At 39.4% G+C, this 17,828-nt stretch overlaps 1 protein-coding gene across 1 annotated transcript in view; it reads left to right on the top strand.

Annotated features, from left to right (window-relative positions):
- Positions 1-5,397: 5,397 nt before the first annotated feature.
- The window catches only part of LOC133608729 (spondin-1-like), a 199,740-nt gene continuing 187,309 nt past the window's right edge, over positions 5,398-17,828 (top strand). Inside the window, exon 1 of the mRNA XM_061964209.2 lies at positions 5,398-5,842. Coding sequence (XP_061820193.1) covers positions 5,611-5,842 — 232 coding nt within the window. The 5' untranslated portion in view covers positions 5,398-5,610. The remainder of the gene's footprint in view (positions 5,843-17,828) is intronic.

Genomic DNA, 17,828 nt, shown 5'->3' with positions numbered 1-17,828 from the left:
ACCTCTACGACTCTTTCTCTTCCCTTTGTTCATCACCACTCCTTCATCCCGACCGTACATATTGAGAGACAACAGAAACTTTGTCAGAAGCCCGCCAACAGACGGCCGTGTCCTCATTCCAGCCCACTGACCGTGTTCATGACTAAAATAAACTGCAGGGGCGCCACGATAACATGTCAACATGAATAACATGTAGCCCACCTCCTCAATCTCAGGGATTACTTAGGCAAATCTTTTTTTCGATTACTTTGCCCAGAATTCTGCATCTTTGTTCAACATTTTTTCTTGACAACACTAATATTACAAAATACAACTATGATAAGACAGCGGCAAAACAGGGTGACAACAAAGGCGTGTGAATAGAAGTTGAAAATAGTGCTGTTGTAATGGAGGCCAGCCAGTGTTGCTGGACCATGTGTACGTTAGTAAGCCTCACTCCTCTGCCAGCTCAAGAGCCGTGCTGGCTATCAGGTTGAAAGACAGGGCTTTTAGCTCGGTAGCTAGCACGCTCCTCTCTCATGCCGGCGACTCAGGTGGAAGAGAAAAATCAGGGACTGAACCAGGTGGGTAGCGCGGCCACCGCTGCTGCTCACTGCTCCCCTCACCTCCCAGTGGGTGGAACAAGTGGAAGGGTCAAATGCAGAGGGTAATTTCCCAACACCTAGTGTGTGTGTGACTATCAGTGGCAGAGGTGGGACCAAGTCATTGTTTTGCAAGTCACAAGTAAGTCTCAAGTTTTTGCCCTCAAGTCTTGAGTCAAGTCTCAAGTCAAGACAGGCAAGTCCCGAGTCAAGTCCAAAGTCAAGACTGGAAAGTCTCAAGTCAAGTCCCAAGTCCCACATTTTGAGTTTTGAGTCCTTTCAAGTCCTTTTAACCACAGAGTAATATATTTACACAGATTGTGTATGCTTTTAAAACGCTGTATTTATTATTAAAACAAGTGCATTTGAAGTTGCAGGAAAAAAAATAGTGCTGACATCACACTTCATAATAGCACTATTAACCAGTCATTTTAAACATTTAACTCATTCCTTTACAGAATTAACACATTTGAAAAAACAAGTGCAAACTGTACTTATTTGCACAAAAGTGTTAACATTGTATTTCCATGGCATCTTGCATTGTAACTAGTTCCACAGCAGTTTCTATCCTGTTCTTACCTTATCTCATTGATCTCATCTCATACTGTATGTGTGTTTATGTGTGCGTACACATGAAAAACACAACAAATACATGAACAAAACAATGAACAGAGTTGTACTTTTTAGATATCAGGGCCCTATGCAATATGTACACATATACTTAATATAGTATACATTTTAACTGACCTTTATTTGACTATGTTTGTCTTCTTGTAGGTGGCTAAAATAGGCGGTGCTGCTGACCGCCGTCTAACATTACGTTACTGTGTGTGATACATTGACTAACGTAACGTTATGTGTAGGTACCTCATGCAAACCTGCTTAAAAAAAACACTTAACAAAAAGTATGAATAAGGCAGGGAACTGCAGTGGACGCAACAGACTGCCGTGTTTGCAATGACGTTATAACCATAGACATCTTATAAGTAGACGCAGCATTGGCTGCTGTGACGCGAGCAATTTGGCCGCCATCTTGAAGAAGTGATGAGGAGCCGGCAAGCAGCCTAAACTGACAGTTGACAGGTAGAAAACAAAGATGGTGTTCAGCGTTTTCCTGCTCAAATGAGCGGACTGTTGAAAATAAGAATCGGGGGATTACTTTTCACAAGTAAGATTTAACATTAACGTACTATTGGTTTTATTTTGTGAAAAGAAAGATCTTCAATATTTGTATGTGAAAATCACAAATTAATCTTCTGGGGGAGGATGACCCCCCTACAGGGGTTGGTTTACAAACTTTCAGCCCCACCTAAAACAAAATTCACCAGCCGCCACTGTTTATGATGCGTTCTCATTTTAGGCAAAGTATAAGACAATACTTTCTTAACAGTATAATTGTAACCAGGAATAAGTCTTCAAGTAACAATATTCAAATACTAACATTGTTGGGTAAGACAGAATTTGGTTTTATTCTGAATCCAGTGAAACAGATTGGTGGTTTTAGCTAATATAAAGACTTTCAGGTGTTTATATATGTTTATGTTTAAGTATTTGGCAGACACTTTTATCCAAAGCGACATACATAAAAAATACATATAAAACCATCACTGTAAACATGATCATTTAAGGGAATAATGTAAAACAAAATATCGATACAAAGTGTCAAGACAGAATAAACTCTCTGCTGCTGCAGCAACAGAGATAAATTCTATAGGTCCCTAAGATATATATATATATCTAATGTATTCATACATTGTTTATGTAGGATATACGCATGTATATATAACCTAATCATATTGTTTCTTCAATTTAAAAATAGCTGACCGTTTTTTTCCCCCTTCTCTGGGATTATAATCCCAGTTTTGATCTCGGACATCTGGTCACTTATAGCACATAAGAATATTCTATTACTATTAAGCAAACTATGAATAATAAAACATGTGTCCTTTATCATAGCTACAAAAAAAGCGTGTGCAAATCAGGGGTATTCAGTGAGGTAAGATGAATTAAATGCGCTGACAGTTCATTGCTCCTGCCAAATGAATTGCACTGAGTGGAGCGGATCACCACTCCAAGATGGCGTCTCGTCAGCGCCAATAGGCGGTAGCGCTCGATACTGCGTCTACTTATAAGATGTCTATGGTTATAACGTTAGCAGTGAGTTTACAGCCTCACTGATTTAACTACACAGCAAATAAAAGTTACGTTAATTAGCCAATAAACGTTAGCTTACATTCAAAACTTACCGTTCTTTGTGCATCTTCAAATGTCGAACGAAGTTGGAAGTTGTTGCGTCTCTGTCTGTAATCTTCGAACCGCATGTTTTGCATACTGGAATTCGTTTTTAGTTGACCAAGTCGTAGTATTAATACACGAACAAAACTATTTTAGGCATCATTTTTCTTCACTGGCGCGTTTTGACATTTCTTCTTCGTTGGTTGTCCTGTAATTTGATTGGATGAATGTTGTGCGACGAAAATAACGTGGATGTAATTTGATTGGCTGTTGTACTGACAGGAACAACACGCTGCCAGAGACGTACAAAATGAAAGATACAGTGATAAAAATGCCCATGTGCTAACTTTTTTGCAATATGTTGCTGCCATTAAATTCTAAGTTAATGTTTATTTGCAAAAAAAATTACGTTTCTCAGTTCGAACATTAAATATCTTGTCTTAGCAGTCTATTCAATTGAATATAAATTGAAAAGGATTTGCAAATCATTGAATTCTGTTTTTATTTACGAATTGCACAATGTGCCAACTTCACTGGTTTTGTAGATTAAAATGATCATATGTGAGGGATGTCTTGTCTTGGTTTCTTCTGTCTTGTGGATTGCATGTTTTACTTTGAAAAGTAACTCCTCTCGTGTCAGATCATTTGCCCTTCCTTTTGTGTCATCATTCTGACGTCATCCCTGACCCCTGATTGTTTCCACCTGTTTCCCATTACCCTCATGTGTTTTATAAGCCCACGCCTCCCCTCGTTCTGTGCCAGATTGTCTCGTGTATTTGTGCCTCTCTAGCAACCATGTCCATGTCCATGCCTTGCCTTGCCTCGTCTTGTGTTTATATTCCTTGATCCTGAATACCTTCGTTGCTATTTTGAGTTTTCCTTTTTTCCTCCTCAGCGGTGATTTTTTGTTATTTAGTTTATTCAGCTGAAGTGGTGAGTTATCAGTTTTTTCTTTCATTCTTTCCTCAAATGTTTGAGTGACATTTTTTGTTAAACTTTAAAAAAGTGTAGAATTTTTCATAGCCATTGTTTCTTCCTCCTGTTGGAGCGTTTTTGTGTTAATACATTTTATAGCATATACAGCGCCAATCATACGTCATTGTTTTTGTGTTTTCCTCCTTTCGGAGTGATTTTCGGTTGTTCCTATTTTTTGGAGCCTTTTTCGCCGACTAGTTTTTTGTTAAATAGATATTGTATTACCTTGACTCTGGAGGTGAAAGGAAGCTGTCAAAATAAAAGCCTGTCCAAGTATTCCTTACTCTGCATCTGAGTCCTATCCTTTTTACCAAGCCTGATAGTCACAAATAAGGGCATAAACCAAATGGCTTGTTTTGAGAATGTATGAAGGAAGGCAAGATTGTTTTATACATTATCTCCGCAATGCCTCAATGGTTTGATCTGAGATTTTTGGGATTTATATGCAGATGTAAAATACACAAAAAAACATGTACCAATGCGTAAGAAAAGTCAGTTTTGCATACTATGTACCCTTTTATTGAGATGAAAGGTGGGGACAGTCTGGTGAGGTGTATTGTGATATATTATTACTGTGGTGCTACGTTTGCTTCAAATCTGTCAGAAAACAGTAAATAGTATTTAATTTGAAACACAGGGCTTACAACCAATAAGAAGGTCCTGGGTTCGATCCCGGGCTTGGGGGTCCTTCTGTGTGGAGTTTGCATGCTTTCCCTCGTGACTGCGTGGGTACTCCGGCTTCCTCCCACCTCCAAAGTCATGCACCTGGGCATAGGTTGATTGGCAACACTAAATTGGCCCTAGTGTGTGAATTTGAGCGTGAATGTTGTATGTCTGTCTGTGTTGGCCTTGCCTTCTGCCCGAATGCAGCTGGGCTCCAGCACTCCCCGCGGGAGGAGAAGATTTAGAAAATGGATGGATGGATGGAGTTTGTAGTGGCCGAGTGGTTGTGCCCTGAGATCGGTAGGTTGTGAGTTCAAACCCCGGCCGAGTCATACCAAAGACTATAAAAATGGGACCCGTTACCTCCCTACTTGGCACTCAGCATCAAGGGTTGGAATTGGGGGTTAAATCACCAAAAATGATTCCCGCTGCTGCTCACTGCTCCCCTCACCTCCCAGGGGGTGAACAAGGGGATGGGTCAAATGCAGAGGACACATTTCACCACACCTAGTGTGTGTGTGTGACAATCATTGGTACTTTAACTTTTTAACGTATTGAATATATCTTGTGATTTGTCTAGTAGTAATAATAATTGTATGAATAATTTTCAAGATGGGTGCCTTTTTTTTTTCCCCAGCTTTTCCCCCAAAATGTGCACTTGCTTCCTGGTATGTGATTATGATGTGAAGAATGTCAAAATGTTACTGTGTCAAAGCAAAATACTTTATGTTGGTGATGTTTATTTCTATTCCCATCATTACAAACAAAAAACATTTTCATTAGCAATTATAAAGGTTTGATAATTAGTCACTCTGGCAACGGTGTAGGATGCCTTTAGAAGACAGTCCAGCATTGCCTCCGTTTGTTTGTCTTTGTCTTTGCCTGCTGGTTGGTCAACCATACGGGCTGTGGCCGTGGAAACAGCAGCACAACACTCATTCCACGCGAGACCCCTGCTATTATCCTCTTTCCACTCTCACTACCAGCAGCCACCTCCAGTGTGCACGTCTCCCCCGGAGAGTGCGCATCACACCCCAGCCGGTCCCTCGCCTTCGTCAAGCATGGATGCAGCCTGCTAGCAGACAACACTTTCACCCTGTTTGGAAGTTTGCAAGCTCTCTGGCTCTCCTCTCGCCAAGTTCCCAAAGCTTTCCGGATGCCTTCCAGCAGGATGCAGCCACGCTTCATGCTCCTGCTGTGCTTGCTGTCCACGGCGGCGTGCGACATGTTCACGTCCAGCGAAGAGCCCTCCGACTCGGGCGCCAAGTCGGACGGCTACTGCAGCCGCATCCTGCGGGCGCAGAGCACCAGGAGGGACGTCAACAACGAGTTCAGGCTCCGCGTGGAAGGAGACCCCGAGAGATATCAGCCAGGGAGCACTTACAGAGGTTAGTGGGGGTCCTTTATTCTTTATCTTTTAGTAAGTTTGGAGGCTCTTCACTTGGACTGTCATTAAAATAGTCAAGGAATTAAAAAAAAAAAAATTACAACAATAATTTAATATTTTTTTATTGTATTTATTTATTTCAATTATTTATATTACCGTATTTTTCGGACTATAAGTCGCAGTTTTTTTCATAGTTTGGGCGGGGGTGCGACTTATACTCAGGAGCGACTTATGTGTGAAATTATTAACACATTAGCGTAAAATATCAAATAATATTATTTAGCTCATTCACGTAAGAGACTAGACGTATAAGATTTCATGGGATTTAGCGATTAGGAGTGACAGATTGTTTGGTAAACGTATAGCATGTTCTATATGTTATAGTTATTTGAATGACTCTTACCATAATATGTTACATTAACATACCAGGCACGTTCTCAGTTGGTTATTTATCCTCATATAACGTACACTTATTCAGCCTGTTGTTCACTATTCTTTATTTATTTTAAATTGCCTTTCAAATGTCTATTCTTGGTGTTGGGTTTTATCAAATAAATTTCCCCCAAAAATGCGACTTATACTCCAGTGCGACTTATATATGTTTTTTTCCTTCTTTATTATGCATTTTCGGCCGGTGCGACTTATACTCTGGAGCGACTTATACTCCGAAGAATACGGTAAATGTTATCTAAAACTTAGACGGACAAGTCTATCCATCCATCCATTTTCTACTGCTTGTCCCTTTTTTTGGGTCGCGGTAGTGTACTTTTGAATAGCCTTCTTGTACAGTAAATATATATGTATTTGAATGTATAGTCACCCAACGATAACTTGACGATGCATTTTAATTATCCTATGTTTACGCACAAATTGAAGGGTACATTGCTTTGAAATCATACGTCAGAGTTGACAAGCAGATATCTACTGTATATTCCAGACTATAGAGAGCACCGGTATTTTGGTATATACAGTATATTCCATATATAGTAATAGCTCCAAAGACATGCACCTGGGGGTAGGTTGATTGGCAACACTAAATGGTCCCTAGTGTGTGAATGTGAGTGTGAATGTTGTCTGTCTATCTGTGTTGGCCCTGCAATGAGGTGGCGACTTGTCCAGGGTGTACACCGCCTTTCGTCTTCCGCCCAATTGTAGCTGAGATAGACGCCAGCGACCCCCGCGACCCCGAAGGGAATAAGCGGTAGAAAATGGATGGATGGATATAGTATTAGCTGCACTTGACCACATTGGGAAATTAATTATTTACAAAGAAACATTTTGTAAATGTTTATTTACATACCTTAATGCAGGGGTGTCAAACTCATTTTAGATCGGGGGCCACATGGAGAAAAATCTACTCCCAAGTGGGCCGGACTGGTAAAATCACAGCACGATAACTTAAAAATAAAGACAACTTCAGATTATTTTCTTTGTTTAAAAATAGAACAAGCACATTCTGAAAATGTACAAATCATAATGTTGTTAGTTGTTTTTTTTACACTTACATGTTGTGGTTAATAGTATTCTGTCTTTATTTGTCGTTATTTATACTTTCTGAATAAATTATGTGACAATGTTCATCAGTCTACTCATTGGTGTTAATTTTCAATCTATCAAGATACAAAAATAATATCAAAATCAAACTACAGGATGTTATTTATGTAGTTTGCTCATTTTCCTCGACTGGTGCACTAACTAACATCTTGTTTATTTTTTTTTTTTTTACATATGTAGCATCATCTACAAAGATACAAAGAGTTGCTATTGCGACATCTAGTGGACACATTTAGAACAGCAGTTTATTTCATTCAAACATTTCGGCTCATTTTTATACTTAGCAATCCCATCCCGCGGGCCGGATAAAACCTGTTTGCGGGCCTGATCCGGCCCACGGGCCATACGTTTGACACCCCTGCCTTAATGGTTTCAAATTGGTGTCAGTAACACAGCAGTAAAACAGCTGATCAAAAAAATCAGAAGTCACCATCATGACACAGCTGCGGAAGCTCGCGCTCAAATCAGATAAACAGACTCAATAAGTGGTTTTGGTGTGAATTTATGAAACTGAAACAATACAAAAAAGAATGCAATTGTAAGTTAATAATACTAACAATGGCACTCGTACACGTGTTACCATGTTGGCTACTGCTAACGACACTAACTTCATTACATTACAATAGCATGTGCAAATATGCATGAAAACACTCCTACAAACATCACACATGGGACGGTTTAGTAAGTAAGAATTTTTTTAGTTCTATTGTAAAACTTACAAACGTTGCTTGGAGTGATGAATAAAAAATCCGTACGGGTAGCAACTCTATGGACGATTAGAGGACGGAACGGCACGTGTACTTCCGGTTGAAAGCTCGACCTAAACAGAAGGGCAATGCAGCATTGCAGCACCTGCAGTGAGCGAACTTGTTGGAAAGATGGCGCCAAAGCACAAACAATAACACATCTATTCAGTGTATTTGCTTGTTTTTCTATTAAAACTCTTTGCAATATGTCAGTCAGCGAAGAAAAATCTGAAAAGTTAGCCGCACCGTTTTATAAGTTGCAGGGTTTAAAGCATAAGATAGAAGTAGTGGCTTATTGTCCCAAATTTATTGTAAGTATTTAGATTTATTTAAGGGGTCCTGTTATGCAAAACCAACTTTTCTTATCTTTTTGGTACCTGATCCCCATAAGAAAATGTAAGACCAAACCATGGAGTTATGGCGAAGATACCTCATTCAATCAATCAATCAAACTTCATTTATAAAGCGCTTTTCATACATAAAAGAAATGCAACGCAAAGTGCTTTTGAAAGTAAAAAACAATACCCCGATGACCCAGATCCCCCATTATCACATATGTACGCACTGAAACAGATACCAAACACACACGCACACATTAGTACTATATGAACAAATGAATGCATTGCTGAGTACAGAGGAGACATGTGAGTAAACACTATCACAGGAGCCATCTGCAGCAGTAGGTCACCAGACCATGGCCACCAGGACGCTGACACAAAGCGCCCCCACAGCACGACCGATAACCCCTGAGGAACATTGGAAAGTAAAAATAATACTACTTGTAAAATAGTAAGAACCATGAGTAGAGATAAACAATAAAATACAAGAAAGACATATGAAAATTAAATAAACATTAAAATAATAATAAATAAATAAATAAAAAAGATAATTTGTATATCTGAAAACAATCTTGCCTCTTATGAACTTGCTCCAAACGAGCTGTTTGGAATTTGAGACTTTAGTGACATATTTTGTCTTAGTTACATCAGCCGATATCTCCGTATGTGGTAGAGCATTAAACTTTTTTCACAAAGTACCAACTCACAAAAGACTTGGCTCTTCAAGTACCACCATAATGACCAACATTAAAATAAAGTAGCGCAGTATGTCCAAGTATTCAATACAAACAAAACAGAGTTTTTTTTTTACCGCGTATATTTAATATTTTTGGCAAGTGTAACATTACACACAGTTTGAACAGTATTTGAATGTATTGTTTACTTGAGTTCTGCGTGTTGATTGGCTGGGAGGCTGGGAAAGGACGGACGTAAGCGGAGAATGTGGAGAACATTAAGTTCCCACATGTGTTGAGTGATAGAAATGACGGATTTGGACAGTTGTGTTTGTGTCATAATTGTTTATTTTGGTGTCGACTACAGCCGACAGTAGTACTGTTGTGTACCGGGCAAAGGGAAGGAGGCAACACCAAGGCAGAACTGCGGTTTATCAGGTTTATTGAAAACCTTGATGAGTGTGTGGGGTGTGTATGCTACCACAAGTGAATGAGTGCGGACGATGTGTAAGATTAATAATGTAAGTTTTACCAGGGGTTGTTGTTGGTGCGTGTTGTGTGAATCTTTCGTCGAATCCAAGGGGCAAGGCGAAGAGGCAGTCAGCAGGGAGGCAAGCAGTCGGGGGCTGGAGAGAGGCAACAATGTCCGAGTCCAAGCAGAGGTCAAGGGTCGAGGGAGGCAAGCAGAGATCCAGGTGGAGGTCGTGAGGCAGGACATGATCACAGGCAACAGGGAAGACACTGTGGAAAACGCAAGGGACATCAAACACGGGAACGAGGAAGAGCACAAAGAAGGCGAGCAAGGAACGAGGGAGTGGTGCCAGACGAGATGCTTACTCAGGAAGATTGGCTATGTTCTGGCAAAGGTCTCTTGGGTCCGCTGGCTTTTATGCTGCTCCCTCTCATCAGGCACAGGTGTGCTGATGCGCAATTGCCTGCAGCCTTGTCGCTGCGTGGGCGTGCTGTGCCCAGCGTGAGCAAGGGCGTGTCCAAGTGTGCTGCCAGCAGAGGTCCCGGCAGCTCCAGCTGCCGAGGAAAAGCAGGTTCGAATCCGCGCCGTGACAAGTCGGATTGTAACAACTGCCATTGAAGGCTGATAAACCTTTGATAACGAGTCGAGTCACGTCATTACAATATTTAATTAGGTGATACTTTGGCGTATCACTAGATGGAGCCTCTGTACCGTTAGTGGCAGATGTGTAGAGAGACCCCGTTTCAGACCATCTCCGACATGATTGGTCAACAGGCAATCACGTTACTACAGGGCGCCATGACTGCTACCAAGGTTGAGCTCATCCTCTGTTTGTGGAGCTTTCGCATTAGTTTTTCCATCTATCCATCCATCCAATTTTATATCGCTTTCCCAGCAACCCAGAAAGGAGCCAATTATGGGAAGTGAAGGTTCGCTGTCAGCACCGGAAGGCCGCCAAGTACAATGTCTTGTGCAAGATAAAAACACAACACAACGTCTGCGTTTTGTTCCGGAGAGAACACACAGAAGCTAATACAAATAATACCAGAATAAATTAACATGTTAAAAAGATAGTTTGACAAAAACAGACTATCCTTGAAACTGAGTAAAACTAAAATAATGCAATTTGGTAACCGTAAAAGAGAAAGTCAAACACAAATACAAATAAACGGACATTGAAAGAGTAAAAGAAACCACTGTTTTGGGTGTAATGTTAGATGATAAAATGAACTGGAATCTCATGTAAAACATATAGGACATAAAATGACAATAATGAATAAAGCGAATATGTTCTGGACCAAAAATTACTCCATATTCCCTACTGCTCGCTAGTGTTTACCATATTTGAGTTATTGTGTACAAATATGGGAAAATAACTACAAAAGTACACTTATTCGCTTACCATGTTAAAAAAAGGAAAGATCAGTTCAAATAATACATAATGATGGCTATCGAAAACATTCAAACCCTTTATTTATTTAATCTAAATGATTGAAATTCAATGATCTGTGCAAACAGTTGAAATTATCTACAAAGCAAAATGAGGGTAATAAGTAATGTTTTTGGTTGATCTGATCAGTGTATTTTTTTTTACGTTTATTGCATTGTCAGGTGCGTGTTAGGGAGTCTGCCGGTCACTAAGCACTGCATGAATGTAGCAACAGAATGAGTCAAATACGCCTGCAAAATTATAGTTTCACGAAATAAAAGCATGTATTATTGTAAGTTTATGAGCTGGAGTATGTTCAGAACTATATTTACACGTATTATAATGGTTTATTTCATCAGAAAAAGTAACATCAGAACAACAGCACGTGCATGCATACGGGCACAGCCGCACACGTCCTAGGTAGCAAAGATGGCGCCTCTTTATACATGGGTCTGACTAGTGGTAAACGCACTACAGTTTGAGAATCACTTTGATAGAGGCTTACCCAAAGAGGTTTGCACATGTCTGACATTTTTATTCAGTTGTAGTTTTCTCGATCCTTGTATTGTGAGGCAGATTGGCTCGTACATGCAGATGCATGATAAAAATCCTCCTCTGTTGACATTTCTAATAAAAAGTAGTGCACAGTTCTAACTTATATCTGTCAGTATGGTAAGTACTAAAAACGACAACATGGCTGATGCTGTCAGAAGGGGATTGGCCTGGAGGAGGACTTCGGCACATAGATAAGACCGCCCACAAAATGGCACATTCTGAAGAGACAGTCAGAAAGCGGCTTGAAGATGGTCTGTAAAACATGACTTTTGCAGCATTTTGACCAAAGCACCACCATTACATGTCATGTAGACCAGTAGTTTTATTTTTGCTGTATTTATCTGGCACAAGTGGAAAGCCAACCTTTTTTGCACCACGGACCGGTTTAATGTAGGCATTCTTTTCAGGGACTGGCTTTCCACTTGTGCCAGATAAATACAGCAAAAATAAGTGCATGAAAGATACAACTCACTATAACGCTGAATTAGTGGGAGCCCTGGGATTGTTTTTTTGCAATGAGATGCAGATGGAAATCAGCCTTTGGCTACAATCTGTCACATTTATATTTTATATGTGCATTGTATCATGTCACAAAGTTATAACAAGTATTGATTGATTGATTGAAGAGTTTATTGACATCTTAAAGAATTTAATCCATGTAATGCTGTAAAAAGCCAAATGGATGGCACAAAAAGCCAAATGTTTCCATTGTGGTCCATTAAATATTCAAATATATATATAACAAATGGCAACAACTGGTTTTATTGTTCATCTATAAACAAGCTTATTGTTGTGTCTAGTCTTACAGGCGAAAGTTACGTCGGAGAAAATGCAGTTGTTTATAAATTATTTAATGTTTCTCTACGGCCCAGTAGCAAATGTGTCACGGACCTGTACAGGTGGTTGGGGACCACTGATGTAGACCACTAAAGAAGTGATTTAAATGTAGAAAAAACCTGAATATGACCCCTTTGAAAATATTTTGAATAATTGTTGTGTTTTTTGCATGATCGGATAATATTCAAGATGAAAAATCATACAATAGTATGTAGCACATGTATTTTTTTTCGTCAGATTTAAAAGAAAAAATTAGGGCTGAGCGATATTGCCTTTTTTTAATATCGCAATATTTTAAGGCCATATCGCGATACACGATATATATCTCGATATTTTTGCTTGAATGAACACTTGATCACAGCAGTATGATGATTCTATGTGTCTACATTAAAACATTATTCTTCATACTGCATTAATATATGCTACTTTTAAAATTTCATGCAGAGAAGGAAATCACAACTAAAAAAATCACTATTTTTTTCATACGGTGTTGATCTGGAAATGTTTGCCTCGGCATTTTGATAGTGTGGGCAGTGTGGCACCAAATGGACATATTGACGTGCGGAGTAAGCCCTCTTCATTGTCTAGCGGGTGACTTTTCAAATGATGCTACATATTAGCAGTGTAGCCGTGTGTCCTGGGTTCGCCTATACAGTGTACTTATCTAATAAAATAATAAACGGGAGACATTAGAGCAGGTTCGGTAGCCACCGCTTCTTTAATGTCAACATCACACACCTCCTTCCACAACCATACACACCCTATGTCACAGCCCTACGGCAACAACTCTGGAGGGACAAAACTCCTCCTCCTTACCTAACACACTCCGGTAACTTGGGACACCCTGAGCTGTTTGTTACAGCAGTAATGCTACTTTTTATAGCAACGCTTTTGCCCCACACTTGACAAATTACGGTTGTCTGTTCGACATATTCCCACTTGAAGCCAAACCACCGCCAGACGATGGACCCCCTGCTGTTTTTTGGGAGAATTAATTATTCCTCCATTTTTTACCAGATTCGCACCTTCTTTCTCTTGTATTCGCGCTCGCACCACTCCGCTAGCATCACAGCTAACGTTAGCCATGCTGCTACCTCTCTGCTGCGCGAGGGCGTATACGTATGTGACGTATGACGTGACAGTATGTGACGTGTGTTAGAAGGTGCGCTTGCTGTCTGTGAGAAGGAGAGACTGGAAAGAGGAGTAGAGCATGTAGTGTAATGCCCGCAGCTAAAAGCAACTGCGTGAGAACGTATACTCGATATCACGATATAGTCATTTTCTATATCGCACAGAGACAAACCCGCGATATATCGCGTATATCGATATATCGCCCAGCCCTAGAACTAATACTTTTAGTAAGAAAGATGAAGTACTTTAATGACGCACATTATTTCCTGGCTTTAATGGGCCGCATAAAACAAATCGGTGGGCCAGATTTGGTCCCCGTGCCTTGACTTTGAGACGTTTTCCATCTCAACCCAACCAGTTGATAAAGATGACCACCCCACAGAGTCTGGGTTGTGTTCGAGGTTTCTTCTCGAGAGGGAGTTTTTCGCCAAGTGTTTGCTAATGTGGGGCTCTGTTGGACCTATGGTGATTTATTCTTTTCTGACTTACAAATGTTACAATGCTGAATACTTGTGTTAAACAATGCCAATGCATCTGAAATCATAAAGGTCATGCACTTGGGTGTGAGCTTGCATGCAATGTTTTGCATGTGCTCTGCCTTCATGGCCTTTCCGCTCTCTTCAGCTCTCTCAGCCAAGACTGTTGGCTGCTTCCTGCTTCCATCTTTGTCATTCTTTCTCGTCTCATGTCCTCCTTCTGATTTGATGTGTACAAAATACAAATATTTATTTGTCCAGAACATTTTACACAAGACTGTACGAAATTGGATTAGCTGCTAAATCAGATGAAAAAAGACGCCGGCACTGCAACATTACAACTTGATCCGGGGAAACACAAAAGAAGGTCGGATAAAGGAATATTTTCATCTAATCATGCGCATAATAACGCCGATGTTCGACATGCAGTGAGATAAATGCTGCTAAATGCGGATTTTATTTACACCTGCCCACTCTGAGAATAGGCAGGTATACCTAATGGTGTGACTGCGTGTTTATGAAGTTTATTTTTGACCGTGTCTGAAAAAAAAAATAGCAGTGATTTACGTTTTCAAGATATATATTTAAACTGTGTACATTTTCAAAAGATACATTATGTTACATTTGTAGACAGTGGGGCATGGAGGTTTTTTTTTTTTTTTGCAACCAAAAGGGAACACCTCAACACACAAATTGTTTGCACGCATACTCAATAGCAAGTTATTAATGTGACTGTGGCGCTAAAATTACGCAATATAATCCAAAAAATTATATAGACCGGTGGTTTTCAAACTTTTTTTTTTTTTTTTACCAAGTTTCACGTCAGAAAACACTTGGCAAATGGATTGTACTTGTATAGCGCTTTTCTACCTTCAAGGTACTCAAAGAGCTTTGACACTATTTCCACATTCACACACACATTCACACACAGATGGCAGGAGCTGCCTTGCAAGGCGCTAACCACGACCCATCAGGAGCAAAGGTGAAGTGTCTTGGACAACAACGGACGTGACTATTATGGCGGAAGCTGGGATCGAACCTGGAACCCTCAAGTTGCTGGCACGGTCGCTCTACAACTCGAGCCACGCCTCTCTAATTACCACCATAATGAGCAACATTACAATACAGTAGCGTAGTAGGCCTAAGTATTAATAAAAACAAGGCAGAGTGTTTACTTAACATATATCGTTTTTTTCGGACTATAAGCCGCTACTTTTTTCCTACGGTTTAAACCCTGTGACTTATAAAATGGTGCGTCTATTTTATGATTTTTTTTCTTCGCTAACTGCCTTGTTTTGCATTCAACAAATATTTTTCAACATACACTGAAAAGGTGTGTTCTTGTTTGTGCTATCGTGCCAACTTTTGGATGAGTTCGCTCACTGCAGGTGTTGCGGGTTGAAAATGTACTTCCTGTTTTAATGCCTTGAAACGGAAGTAAAACCGTCCATAGCGTTGCTGCTCGCTGACGAGGCAAGGCAAGTATTCTTCATTTATCACTCCAAGCAATGTTTGTCAGTTTTATAATATAACTAAACTAGGGCTGCAACTAACGATTAATTTGATAATCGATTAATCTGTCGATTATTACTTTGATTAATTGATTAATAATCGGATAAAAGAGACAAACTACATTTCTATCCTTTCCAGTATTTTATTGGAAAAAAAACAGCATACTGGCGCAATGTTCTTTCAACTTGCCAAATAAAACAAGGAAAATGTTACAAAAATGCAAACTTTTGACACCCCTGCTATAGATAATAAAAAATTAAATCTGATAAATGTATCGATAAAAAGCAGAGCCTGACGACGCATGCGCGTTTATCATAATTCTCTCGCTCTCTCTGTCTCTGCCCCTCCCTCACCAATGCTGCTGCACGCACAATTTGTTGTGTTTTTAACCTTCTTAACCCTAAACGTACATTGAAAATACACACAACCCTAACTCAAAATGCCGGACATTTGAGGCATTTAAGAAACTTCGCCCTGACAGCTCCGCAAAAGAGGACATGTCCTCTTTTGCGGGGCTGTCAGGGCGAAGTTTCTTAAATGCCTCAAATGTCCGGCATTTTGAGTATTGTTTACACAACGTGCAGTACGCTACTTAATATGTCCGTGTGGAAACTCGTTCGGTACACTTCCGCACCGAAACGAAACCCCCATACCGAAACGGTTCGATACAAATACACGTACCGTTACACCCCTATTATTTTTGTTTCTCAGCTGTTTGTAAATGTTGCAGTTTATAAATAAAGGTAAAAAAACAAACAAACAAACAAAAACGCAGCCTCTGCGCATGCGCATAGCATAGATCCAACGAATCGATGACTAAATTAATCGCCAACTATTTTCATAATCGATTAGTTGTTGCAGCCCTAAACTAAACAAATCATACTTACTAAACCGTCCAATGTGTGATGTCTGTAGGGGTATTTTCATGCATATTTGTACATGCAAACATAATGTAATCAAGCTAGCATCGTGAGTATTAGCGAATATGCTAACACGTTTAAAAGCGTCTGTGTTAGTATTATCAGCGTGGAGTTAATGAACATGTTTAGCTGATTGGAGATTTAGGTTTATCAAACAATGTTATATGTATACATATATATATATATATATATATATATATATATATATATATATATATATATATATATATATATATATATATATACATATATGTATATACGTATATGTTTTTATATATATATATATATATATATATATATATATATATACAGGGACGTGCACATGATTAAAGAAGGGCAGGGGCTCAAAGTCAGAAAAGGGCAAGGAATTTTTTTTTTGGTCATTTACACAATATGGAAATTAATGTAAAATTACATTTGCTAATAGGAAGCTAACTACTTAGCTGTGTGTCCTTTGTAGGTAAAAGTGATTGCCATTTCTTTTGTGTCAACAAATTATTGTCATAATGAGTTAATTCACGTTATCATAGTCTTGGAAGACATGAAAAGCAACACAATACTGGTTTATTATTAGACACAGTGCATTTTATTTTGAAAATTAACCCGGTGTTTTATTTTGTATTTTGTACACTACTTCCTGTCCCGCACGATGCGCTCTGCCCTGTGCGGAATTGATGCGCCGTGCTCCGACGTCCGGCAAAAACAGAAGCTGACACACTGAATAATACAGCGTTTTTCTGAAATATTACCCATATTAGATGCTGAATTAGTGGACGGCGACTAGACCATAACTCACAGGTTCAAGTTGCTCCACTGTCACGTGTCCTCAGGGGCGCAGTTGGCTCTCTCTCCTCTCACTTACTCACTCACTCGCCCTCTCTCTCTCTTTCGGGCGGAAGCGGCAGGCTCAAACAACCAGGCATTACAAGAAAATGTGGAGTTTTTGTACCGCTGTTTTTTTTTTTTTTTTTTTTTTTTTTACATCCCTGACAGGAATTTATTACTGTTGTTTAAAGAAAAGAAAAAAAGGAAAAAAACACACACACAGGCAGAGGGCACTTTTTAAGACGAGGCAAAAAAGGGCAGGGGCTCAAGCACCCATAGGGCCCTATGTGTGCACGTGCCTGTATATATATATATATATATATATATATTTTTTTATTTTTTATTTTTTTATTTAATTTTTTAATTTTGTATTATTATTATTTTTTATTATTTTTATTTTTTTTACCATTTTTTCCAGTGTTTTAATAGTATTCAAAAACATGAACCCAACATAAAATAGAGAATGGATACATCGAGACAAAAGTTGCTATTTGCCTTCAGTGATGGGCAGTTACAAA

The sequence above is a fragment of the Nerophis lumbriciformis genome, linkage group LG06, assembly GCF_033978685.3.
Source record: "Nerophis lumbriciformis linkage group LG06, RoL_Nlum_v2.1, whole genome shotgun sequence".
In the NCBI taxonomy this organism is placed as follows: Eukaryota; Metazoa; Chordata; class Actinopteri; order Syngnathiformes; family Syngnathidae; genus Nerophis; species Nerophis lumbriciformis.
The sequence above is the reverse complement of the archived record's forward strand: the minus strand, read 5'-3'. Positions and strand labels throughout refer to the sequence as shown.